Source organism: Aulostomus chinensis, chromosome 24, assembly GCF_037954235.1.
Source record: "Aulostomus chinensis isolate RoL2024-O1b breed Wild chromosome 24, RoL_Achi_v1.0, whole genome shotgun sequence".
Classification (NCBI taxonomy): domain Eukaryota; kingdom Metazoa; phylum Chordata; class Actinopteri; order Syngnathiformes; family Aulostomidae; genus Aulostomus; species Aulostomus chinensis.
In genome coordinates, this window is record NC_141343.1 from 12,059,203 (window position 1) to 12,071,498 (window position 12,296).

The window sequence follows — 12,296 nt, forward strand, 5'->3', positions numbered from 1 at the left end:
CCACCAGAGCTTACGTGTCGCTCTTCATGCGTCATCTGTGCGAGCCGGTGGCCGACGGAGCCGAGACGTTCGCCGACGGCGTCCCGAGGGAGGGTTTGTGCCGCCAGCCGGTGCTCACTCGAATAGGCGTCATGTCCCTCGTCAAGAAAAAGGTCAGAGCAAAGGGATTCAACAAGTTCTCGTGTATCTGCGGGTCCACATGGAGTCGCGCTAAATCTGCCTTCAGAGACGATTCTGCTTGTTTGGCCGTTAAATTTTTCTTCTTGTGAAGAAATCAATCATGACATTTAACAGGAAAAAAAAAAGTGCTGTGAGTGCACTACTACTTTTAGGTTATGAAAACATCTTCAATCTAGTCTTCAGTCAAACTTGTTGAAACCTGCTAACACCCTGATCTTCTGTCTCTGCCGAGGGGGGAGGAGAGGTTGGAGGGGGCGGGTTGATACACTGCCAGGAGAAGAGTGGGTGGCGAGATTGAATAAGGTGGTAGGTGAAATGAGTTTGTGCCAAGCTTTTCTGTTTTTTTTTTATATTTTTGTATCCAGATTCAAGAGTTCGAGCACATCAACGGGCGGTGGAGCCTCCCAGAGCTCAAACCTGATGTCAGCATAGACAAATCCTCCTCCAGGGCTTCCTCTCCTGCCGTGAAGACCACAACGCCCACCTCAGACGCCAGCTATAATAACACACCTTGCACCTCGAAGCCAGGTAAATTTAAAAAACAAAAAAACAAAACAAAACACACACACACACACGTCCAGCAGGGGGCACTCCATGTATAGAGTATTTGCTGTCATGTGTGCAAGTTGTGATGTGTCTTGTTTGTTTGTGCATGTGCAGCGACCCCTGCTCCTGTAGAGAAGCTAGAAAAGAACGGGAAAGAAGGAGAGAAGGAGGACAAAGAGGAAGGCGAGACGGTGTCGGAGAAAGAGAAAGCGAAGGAGAAAGAAAAGGATGAGGGGAAGGAGGTGGACAGCAATAAGGCTGCAGACCCCCAGGAGGTGGGACGTTGATTAAGAGGCCAAATGCAGTATCTCCTCTGAATTTAATGCATAAAATGAAAAATTATGAAGAAAGAGGACAATTACATCAGCAAAATAAAATCAAAATAAAAAAAACCTAACAAAGTAACACTTAAGATCAAAGTGCATGTAATCAGCATGAACATCTAGGCTAATAAAGCCCCTATAAGCTGTAATTACCGTTTTATTATATGTTGTTATGTGTAATGAGTATTTAAGTGTGAATAACAGTATAAACAAGGTTAGTGTCAGAGGCTAGCAGTTAACTGGGTTCATTTTGCTTAATAAAGCAATAATTCTGGCTTATTACGGTTAATAAATCTTCATTGTGGTTACAAGAGCCTTATTACCTATTAATTAATACTTATTATAAGTCTCCTAATATAAAGTGTTGTCACATGTGTAAAACAAGAACAACGATGGATTGTATCAACCTGACACACTGTTTAAATTCGGATGACAGGATTTTTTAAACACAGTAAAACACTGTAAAGTTCCGCTCACTTGGCGATTGCTTATCGGGCGTCTTTCCTTCCAGCTTTCCTTGTCACAAAACGAGTCTCCTTCTCAGAAAATGGAGGGAAAAGAAGAGAGCGACCTGAAAGAGGAGGAGAAGAAAGAAACCAGTGACCCCGCGGCCGCCTCGATAGATGAGAAAACAATACAGGAGGAGGAGATGAAACAATCAAAAAAGCAAGACACCGAGGTCAAAGAGGAGAAATCAGGTAAAGCTGAAGCGGGAAACTTGCCAGAACTTCCAGACAAAAGCAGTTTCATGTCAAGCAAAAAAAAAAAAAAAAAAAAAGTCACCTGTTTTTTCTGCAGATGGGGGGGAAAAGGGAGGAGAGGAGAAGGTAAAAGAGAAGGAGAAGTGCACAGGGACGGAAACAACAGATGCCAAGGAGAAGAGCGAGGTGTCGGACATGAGGAGAGGTAACCGTCACCTTCTACACAGGCTCATGAACAACGTGGCTGCTCGGGCTAAATGAAACTTCTGCTCTTGTGCCGCTAACAGACGAGGTCAAAGGTGAAAAGGATCTTGTTGTGAAAGAAGTCAAACCAGCCAAGGAGGAGGCGCCCAAGGGTAACGGGAAGCCTCCCATCGAGCGGCCGCGCTTCATGTTCAACATCGCCGACGGTGGCTTCACTGGTTAGTGCTGATCTGGCCGTTGCGGCTCAATTGCAACCCATCACATGACGGAATGTAAGAATATGCCAACTAAGTGGGATCGTCGTGAAGGGAAATTTCCTGCACAGACACACAAAAAAATACTGACTTTTTTAATCGAGGTCATTCAAGACCTTGTCATTCCTGCCTTTGTCTTCGCTCGCTTCCCTCCACTTTGTCATCATATTTTATATGGCTTTGCCAAAAAACGGCGGCTAAATGAGGCTTCGACAAGGACAATTTGTATGGGTGGCTTCTATAAAATCAAGCGAAAATGGCTCAATCCTTGATGGATCGAAATGTGCTTGCTTAGAAATGTTCTACAAAGACAGTTTAGTCATATTTTGTACTGCAGCAGTTTTAGCAGACATACTTATATAGATCAAAGGTGTACGGCCAGAGATGCAGTTTACTTTCAGAGACGCTTCCATTGAGAGGATAATCTCAATAACAAAATGATAGAATCCCAGAAAGATGAGAAGAGAAAGGTGAAAAGGTGAGCGCAATATATTAGATTGACCAAACAAGCTACTAAGCAGCGTAAACACCATCAAAATTTCCAGCTAAAACAAACACACACAAAAAAACATTCCCCTCGCTTCTCAGGGCTTCTGTACAAAGTCAGCACTGAGCCAAAATTATCCTCACCTCGATCACACACCCAGAAAAAGCTGTGGGAACACCTGCAGTCAGCTTTCATTTTTACCTGCTTCGCCCTGCAGAGCTGCACACTCTCTGGCAGAACGAGGAGCGGGCTGCCATCTCCTCGGGGAAGATGAGCGAGATCTGGCACCGCCGACACGACTTCTGGCTGCTGGCGGGAATCGTGATGTATCCTTGACAGCAGATGCCCGTGTGATGACCCCGGCGTGTTTATTTTGCTATTGGCCGGCAGAAGCTCAGAGCAATAAGTCAACATGGCAGCCGGAGCTCAGCCAACAGGAAAGTGTAGCAGTGGGTCATTTAGTTCATGTTGTTCCCTCAATTATGTTAATTAAGGCTGTGTAGCATTCACATTAAACTGTTTTTACAACTCTACAAGCTAAAGCTTAACCTCACTTCTTGTTTCATTAGTTGCCTGAATCCATGTCTCACAAAATGGGGAAAAAAAAAACAAGAAAAGAAAAGGGGAAGAATGAAACGTATCGCCCTCAAATATCGGTTTCAGCTAATTGCCATATTTAGCTTCAGGGTCGGAAGATAGCTTCCCTGTGTTTTTCTGACATCTTGGAAAATTTATGATTCACATTCTTGCCAAAATTTTGTTGAATGCCACTCAATAATAGCACTTGCATTTTTTGGGGTTAAGTCAAGTTTTAGAGCCAGGAAGTGATTAGCTTAGTTTAGCATAAAATCTAGAAACAGCTAACCCCTAGTAAAAGTTCAAAAACACACCTACCAGCACATTTAAAGCTCATTAATTAACTTTTTTTTCCTTTTTTTTAAAGAGTTAGGCATGAGCAACAAGTTACAATTTAGTGTGCAACATTGTACCGCATTTGGCTAAGCAGCTGCATAGCATTGACATGCTAATTGGGTTGAATTGTACTTTATTTCCACTTAAAACTCAGGATTTGTTTTTACGTTAAATTTGAGGAGGCTGCAGTATAAACCAGCTACAGCATATTAAACAGTGAGCTTGAGAAATGCATTGTTAGCTTGTTTCCCCTGCTTCCAGTCGTTATTGCTAAGCTAAGCTAATCTCATTGGCTCCGACGTCATATTTATCAGACCAACACAGGATTAGCATCAGAACCTCTAATTCTCAGGCGGAAAGAATGTTTATATTTCCCTGAAATAGTTGGCATAGTTAAATAAATTAATCCATTATGCTAATTAAGGCAGCGCATAGGGCTGTTTTTATCACGCCACAGGCTAGTGCTTGTGCTTGTTTCTTGTTTCACAAGCTGCCTGAAACCACAAAAAGAAAAAAAAATGGTGCATTTTAAGAGGATGAACCAGGAAATATATCATATCGATTTCAGCTAATGTTCATATTCAGCTTCAGGGTCGGAAGATGGCTGTGTTTCTTTATTTTTTTGACATCTTGAAAAATTTATGAATAGCATTCCTGCCAAAATTTGCTGAATACCACTCAATACCACTGGCATTTTTTGGGGTTAAGTATGGATTTAGAGCCAGGAGGAGATTATCTTAGTTTAGCATAAAGAAGGCTGGAGACTTGGGGGAAGGCTAACATGGCTTTCTCTGAATTCTACAGGACACTGTACTACATTTGGCAAGCAGAAGAACGGCGTCGCAGAGCTAAGTTAATCTAATTGTTCATGAAGAAATGATTACAGAAGTTAACCCCCCTTGAAATTAAAGTTTTACATTTAGGTCTGAGTATAACTTAAAGTGATACAGTATATTAAGTGGTGAGCTTTTCCCCCTGTTTAAGGTCGTTATTGCAAAGCTAGGCTAATCACTTCCTGGCTCTAAACTCACATTTATCAGACAGACATCTTCTACTTGTCAGTCAGTAAAGAAAAGTATTTTTCTACTTCCAATACTTGGCTGTGTTACTTGCTCTGCTCAGAGGTTTTGATTTGTAGAAACTGTGCTCTTTTACTCTCTGGACCAATGTTTTATGACCCTTAACCTCTGTGTCAGTCACGGCTACGCTCGGTGGCAGGACATCCAGAACGATCCGCAGTTTGCCATTGTCAACGAACCCTTCAAATCGCAGGCCAACAAAGGAAACTTCTTGGAGATGAAGAACAAGTTCCTGGCTCGCCGCTTTAAGGTGAGACAGGATGAAGCTACAATTTTCTTTATCATGGATTGATCCCTCTTATACGGGGTAGTTTCTGCATGGAAATGTTCAATATTGGTGCTAAATTGCGATAGATTCTTGGCGACAGGAACTGCTTTTTTTTCTGACATCGAACTCACAAAACCTTGTCTGCTAAGATTTTGACCTCAGTGTACATTTTGTCACTCTTGAGTTACGCAAAAAGGCTGGCGACACCTTGATAGTTCAGGTCTACATGAGAATTAGAGGTGCTAACGTTTACTATTGAGAGAAAATAATCTGACCATCAAGCATTCAACCAACTCTGGTGCTGATTTTTGACGATTTACATCGTGTCGTCGAGGAAGTTAGCATAGCATAAGTCAGTCATTAGGGCTAAGGCTTCAATTGCTATACATTTTGTTAAACACATGGATTACAGTCCCACACAGCAATAGAAACACCTGCTCAACAGCCTGGGGAGGCAGGTAGAACACCTTGGATGTGGGGAATATTTTGTAGCTTTTTAGCTAGTTTTTGCTAGCACAGCAGTTTAACGGTTCATCCGAAATCTGTGTCAGTTTGTTTATTAATGAAATGAACGGACCTGACTTGTACCGATGGACTCTAGACAACCACTAAGTAGCCCAAGCAATACATCATACAAGCACATATTTGCTCTTCAGCGATTTGCGCTAGGTTAGCATTTTTTCCACAAGGCCACGTAAATCGCCAGGAAGGAGAGCAGATTCCTTCCCGTCAGCCGCCAGCGGGGAATGATTGACACATATGGAATGTAACTGTGTGAGAGAAACTGTAAACAGCCAACACAGAAATTTCTGGAAAGCCAACGAGAGAGGTGGCCATGAGACTGCAGACTCTCCTCCAGTAGCCTGGGCGCAAGCAGCCAAACTAGTAATGACTGCTGATTGGCAACAGTTACATTTACATGTACACACTAAGGAAAGCAGCAGGGTAAGTCTGGCCAGACGTCCGCAGACAGCTGTTAGTGCTTGGCTGTCTTCGATCACCTGACTTCTTTGATGGTCAGATGACAGATACCCCTAGACCCACATCTTGGCTGGATAGTATTGCTGACCGCTGCATTTCTGGAACAGCTCTCATCCTGTTTTTGACAGGCTCACATGTTTCAGATCTTACCCTGAACATCCTCATTTGCTGTATCCCGCTCTTTCTCTTTCTCTCTTACTCTCTCTTTATAAATGGCTTGCCACCTCTATAAGTTTGCCATCTCAAACAGCCAAAACCACACAGAAAATCAACTTATTTCTCCTGGCTTTCCATTGGTTTGTTTAATTTGTAATCGGTTGTGCAACACGATAAGCACTTTCGCAACACGTTTACTACAAATAACACACGACCCTTTCCGGGTAACACACACACACACACACACACACACACACATGCATACACACAGCTGAATTACTGTATAAGGCTTGATTTCCACTGAATTGTTGCATTTAGAACAAGGATTGTATCCAAAATTTGAAGAAAAAAAAGATGAGAGGTGATTTGTGCGTCATCAAGACAAGGACAGCAGGAAAAATGACACTTAAGTTCTTAGAAAACAGTATTAAAGATCAGCAGCTCGACTCCCAATGCCTTCCCGAGTGTTCATTTTTGAAAATGGAAAAAATCATACCTCAGTATGTAGTTTTTTTTGTGCTGATCTATTATAGCATGTGTGCCGGAATACACTGCGCAAGAGAAATAACGGTGTTTCTCCCTGCCCCCACCCCCTTTTTTCCAATGTTTCAGGATTTTAATTTGTCGATATTTTGTGTATTTGCTTTTTTTTAGAATTATAAAAGAATTTAACGAGCGAAAAAGTCATGTTAAACAGCAGTGTACATGAAAATTGTAACAATTTTGTTGATACTCTGGGAATTAAACAGCAGTAGTTAGCGTTAGCGTTAGCGTTAGCGTATATGTTAGCTTAGCAACAGTGGGCCCAGTCTTGAAGGGAATTATTAGATATTCTTTCATCAAATTGATATTTCTGAATTAAAAACCAGACCCATAAGATGATTTTAATGAAATAGATCTAAAAAAATATGATATAGTTTTTATATGTTACATAAGTATCAAACCAGTAACAAAAACATTGCATGTTTTGGTTTATTTTGGTCAAAGAGATGCAGACCTGACTAAAACCTACCCAGTAGGAGGTGCTGAAAAGTCTCATGACATGATTCATGTGTGCTGATGTGTAAATCTTCCATTTCTTGCTGCTATTTTGGAGGGTATGAAAATCATGGATCTGTCTCTCCTTTCGTCCACCAGCTGTTGGAGCAGGCACTGGTGATCGAGGAGCAGCTACGCCGGGCGGCCTACCTGAACATGACCCAGGACCCCAGCCACCCGGCCATGGCGCTCAACGCACGCTTTGCTGAGGTGGAGTGTCTGGCCGAGTCACACCAGCACCTCAGCAAGGAGTCGCTAGCGGGCAACAAGCCAGCCAACGCTGTCCTGCACAAAGGTCAGCGGAGACAGGCCCGTGCCTACAACAATCTTTACTGATCCATCTGTTCAGAAACAACTGCGAGTGAAAGATGCAAATGGAACATTCGGAAGAAGAATTTAAAAAAACAAAACAACAAAAAAAAAAAAACAGGCTGACAGGTTCAGAGCAAGTTTGGGAGATTGGCAGCAAGATAATCACGGGCGCACAATGAAAGAACCACACATCATCGAGACATCTCGCGCATGGTGTTGTGCAACCGCAGCAGTCCTATCACTCAGCCTGGAGCCGACTCCGGTTAGCAGATAAACTGAAGTGATGTAAAGCGATACCTCCAAACATTTCCTCACTGGCTCCCTGAAGAGTCGGTTCAGGTTTATGTTGTTCAGCACACGGTGTTCCTGTTCCCACTTGTATTTCTGCACGTAGCGGCACTGAAGTTAATGAGCACCCATAAACATTTCTATTGAATTACAAGGCAGCTTTAATGGTATGAAATCAGTCATTAATTCCATGTATGAACTATAATCTTTTTTTTTTTAGTCAAATACGTTGCAATTTTGTTAAATAAAAGCCCTCACAGGTAAGACATTGAATATTTTTGAAAACTATAAAGAAATTATAGTTATCACCATACTAACTTATAGGTTGGCATGTACTTTATACTGAAGTCGTAGGGTTATTTCTTTTGTGAAGAACTTAAAAATGAATCGTCCGAACAGAAAAGAAGCTAAATTCGTTAAAACGGGGCGGTTCACGAAGTGGTCAATAGTTTTTTTTGTTGTGTTTGCAGTGCTGAACCAGTTGGAGGAGCTGCTTAGCGACATGAAGGCCGACGTGACCCGGCTACCGGCCACTCTGTCCAGAGTCCCGCCCATCGCCGCTCGCCTGCAAATGTCCGAGAGGAGCATCCTCAGCCGACTGGCCAGCAAGGGCACTGAGACGCACACTCCCCCGGTCAGCAGCTTCTTTTTAAACACAAACTGCCACATGCACACGTTGAAACCTGCTCCAGCTGCCTGCGCCGAGTGGGAAAATGATAGATGGAGGACAGCCAATAAAAATACAGAGCGCTGAGTCAGCAGAATTTTTTTTTTTGTCAGCTTAAATAACTTATTTTCCTTACACTTATGGTCTCTATTTTTATAAATTCATGTGTACATCATTCTTAAAAAGTTCCTCCTCCATCACGACAGCCCATCCCTCCCGGACCATACGCCACCCCTCAGAACTATGGAGCCCCCTTCACCCCTGCCCCACCAAGTGCCCTCCACATGGGAGGGGCTAACTACAGTCAGATGCCACCCGGATCCTTCATATCAGGTCAGTGTGTACAGCTGCGCCAACACAACTGCGGTGTGTGATAATAATGATTGCCATACTTATGGGCGTAAGTCATGACACTACTGAAGAAGAATACCGGTTAACTGTTTGACACTTGGCAAGCTGATGATTGATGCTTTCTCTGAGGCGTTAGATGACTCTGGCACGGGAATTGATTTATAGGGAAGCAAAGAATTTACCTTGTGGATTGCCATGCCATTATTGCAGCGTGAATTTGTAAGGTCATGTTGTGCATGTCACCAAGGTGATAACTGGAAAGATCTGCACTGAAAACGTCATTGCGTGCTAGAGCCCCCAAAAAATGTCATAGTAGCCTTGTTTTAAGATTATTCGATCCTTTTTACACATGGTTAACTTGTGACGTGGCACGGAGGTGCAGTGGTCAGCACTGTGGCCTCACAGCCAGAGGGTTCCGGGTTTGAGCCCCGGCTGGACTGGTTTTTCTGTGTGGAGTCTCCATGTTCTCCCTGTTCCTGCGTGGGTTCTCTCTGGTACTGGTCTCCATGTTCTCCCTGTTCCTGCGTGGGTTCTCTCTGGTACTCCAGCTTCCTCCCACAGTCCAAAGACATCAAGAGGGGACGAGGCTGATTGATTCTCTAAATTGACCGTAGGTGTGACTGTGAGTGTGAATGGTTGTCTGTCTCTATGTGTTGGCCCTGTGATGGACTGGTGACCTGTCCAGGGTGAACCCCGCCTCTCGCCTGAAGGCTGCTGGGATAGGCTCCACCCCCCCCCCCCCCCCCCCCACCCTTAACAGGATAAGAGGTACAAAACGGATGGATGGATGATTCAGTTGTGCAAGTTGTCCAGGTGTGTTGTCTTCTGGAAGGTTGGCATTTTATTTCTAATTATGTTGTGTCCGTTTCACAATGACAGTCTTGTTTTGTGTTGGAATGGCACAAGGAGGTCTGACAAGTACCAACAGTGACCAAGCAATCTTGTAGTAAAAGTCAGCAAGGAATTATGTGAAATAATCCTGTGTTACTCCAGCAAATCTTAAGCTGTTTACCGTAAATTAATTTGGTGATACTGGCATTGCTCTGGGGATCTCCCAGCCCTTCCCTGTGCATATTTGGAAAACCAAAGGCAGGGAGAGCAGTAGCAGCAAGCACTCCTGAACCTGAACACACAATGAAAATGTTCCTAGCCTTCCATGTCGCCACACCGGGAGCAGTAGAAAAGAAGACAGCCCTGCCCTTGCACATTCATATATGAGAAGCTAAAGGCATGGAGAGCAATGACAGCAAACACTCCCCAAACTGACCATACCAGATGAGCCTCCCTGGCCTTCAATGCTCTTACATGGGAGTGCCAAAAGATGCCCCCCCCCCTTCCATGTGAATACATGCAAAGCCATAGCAAGAAACACGATACCAGGTAACAATCTATATCCTTCCATGTGCACATGGCAAACTTAAAGCAAGGGAGGGCAGCATAGGGATTAGAACATAGTCAGCAGTAGTGCGCGTACCAAAAAAGGGTATACTTGTCAATCGGGAGGTATCCTTTTGAAAGACATCTGTGTTTCGGTTCACCCTCAGTGTCACAAGTAGTCCTTTGAGGGATCGTTCTTGTAACTACAGAATAGTTTTACCTCCATTTTTGAGTGTGAAAATCGAGTTGTTGGGGTGGAGGTGAGTCGCAAGAAAAATTGAAAGGAGAAAGCAGAGTCTTTTTGAAGCTACGCTATGCTCCATTTCTGATTTATCATAATCAAAACCACCCTCATCTTGTCTTTGGCTCTTGGGGAGCTTTATCTGTCCAGAGAAAATAACTGATGATGTCATAAGAGATTCAGAAGTTGCAAATAACCCAGCATCGCTGCTAAGCTTGGAAACATGATTGCAATGTGTAATAAACATGTAGCGCCTTTCCTGCTATGCCTTTTTATCACACAAATGTGAGCTGGAATCTGTGACCATTTCCCTTATCGGCTTAATGATGAAGGAGCCACGCCCCTCATTAAGGCTTGCATTATAAAGGAGTTATAGTTATATCATGAGGAGGAACCAGCGTATTGCTTAACCCAAACTAAGGACATCAGGATATTTTGGCCAGGTTTTGTTTTTTTTGTTTTGTTTTTTGCAACTATGTGAAAGAGTAAATATTAAATCCCTGCAGGGCCTCTGTAAGTTCACATTGGGTAAGAGCGCACATCAGGATCTAACTTTGCATTCGTGGAGAGGGAATTAGCACTGTGAGCACTACGGTGTGTTTTCTGCTATCAGAGACCTGCAAGAGAAAGCATTTACAGTCTCGTGTGATGTTTCTGTTGTTGTAGCGTAGTTCCATTTTTCGGCTCCAACCAAGCAAAAGAGCCTTCACAACACTCAACAGGGAAGCTCAAATCAGGCTTTAGAGATCTAGACTTGATTACTTGGCAGCCTCCGCTGATGATGGGCAGAAGCAGTCCAAAATGTTGCTCCTATTTGAAGATATAATCTGAGGAATTCCAGCTTTATATGGTTATGTTTTTTTACGGAAAAACATTTAGAGAAAGAAAATAAAAAAAATGCGGGGTTGCTGCTGACTGTGGGAATTGGAAAAATGCAATGCAGTGCTTCGTAATCAAATCCAGCATATTTCACCTTCCACGATGTCTGTATAACCCTTCAATATGAGGGGAAATGAACTACCTGATGGCGACTAAAGCAGCTCTGTTAAGCACTTTAAATAGACACTTCAGCTCCCTGAGCAGCTTAGATGTTAAACCCCCAGAATGGAGTTCATATGGGGAAGAAAACATGTGTAGCAGGGTTTCAGATGTGGCTGCCAGATAGACACCTGAAATAGACATTAACCAAATCTAACACAAACAAGCTGCGCTGCTATATTAAGGCAATTTCATCTCCTAATGTGTCCAACATCAAAACCTCAATGCTCAGCAGTAATGACACATTTTGCAACCATAAAACAGTCTGGAGTTCTATCAAACCTGTCTGAGTAGTATTTTCTTTTGTGATATTTTTTTCTTTTTCTTTTGTGAGTTAAAAGCTTTAGAATTAAAGTCATGGGGGTGGGTGGGTGGGGGTGGGGTGTTTGGCTTCGTGTCCGACTTCTCTCTCCAGTCGTCTGTCAGAGGGCACTGGCAGTTTGTGAATTTATACTCTCATAATTAGATTGGTAACAGCATATGCTCACCAGACGCACTCTACGCTCTGCACGTCTATTTGTGTTTGGAGATGTTTAGATAGTAGAGATGTGGCAGAGATAACTGGTAGAACCTGATATTTCCCAATAGCTGTGCCGTAAAAACCACAACACCCAGCTTTCTCCGTGCTGTGGCTGACTCTCACTCAGTGTATCTTGATTTATGTAATTGTAGACTGAGACATCTGTCAAAGGCATTGCATTTTTGCGAGCCAAGGCCTATCTCTGAAAATGTCATTATGCTCAGCCTGTCTGAGTCGGCCAGTGCCAAGAAAACATTCGGACTTTGTACCAAGGTATTTTGAGAGGGACAGAAACCGCAGAAGCAGTTTGGTTGTGTAAACGTCGTGTTGTGACTTGTGAAGCGGCGCGAGGGCTGGGCCCCGAAAACGCTGG

General features: G+C 43.3%; 1 protein-coding gene across 2 annotated transcripts in view; it reads left to right on the forward strand.

Annotated features, from left to right (window-relative positions):
* chd3 (chromodomain helicase DNA binding protein 3) overlaps positions 1 to 12,296 on the forward strand; it is a 44,733-nt gene that overhangs the window by 20,062 nt on the left and 12,375 nt on the right. For both annotated transcript variants that reach the window (XM_086197427.1, XM_086197428.1), the window contains exons 29-39: positions 8 to 152; positions 546 to 708; positions 841 to 1,001; positions 1,561 to 1,747; positions 1,848 to 1,955; positions 2,038 to 2,172; positions 2,913 to 3,021; positions 4,804 to 4,936; positions 7,229 to 7,424; positions 8,200 to 8,363; positions 8,603 to 8,729. In XM_086197427.1, coding sequence (XP_086053553.1) covers positions 8 to 152; positions 546 to 708; positions 841 to 1,001; positions 1,561 to 1,747; positions 1,848 to 1,955; positions 2,038 to 2,172; positions 2,913 to 3,021; positions 4,804 to 4,936; positions 7,229 to 7,424; positions 8,200 to 8,363; positions 8,603 to 8,729 — 1,628 coding nt within the window. The remainder of the gene's footprint in view (positions 1 to 7; positions 153 to 545; positions 709 to 840; positions 1,002 to 1,560; positions 1,748 to 1,847; positions 1,956 to 2,037; positions 2,173 to 2,912; positions 3,022 to 4,803; positions 4,937 to 7,228; positions 7,425 to 8,199; positions 8,364 to 8,602; positions 8,730 to 12,296) is intronic.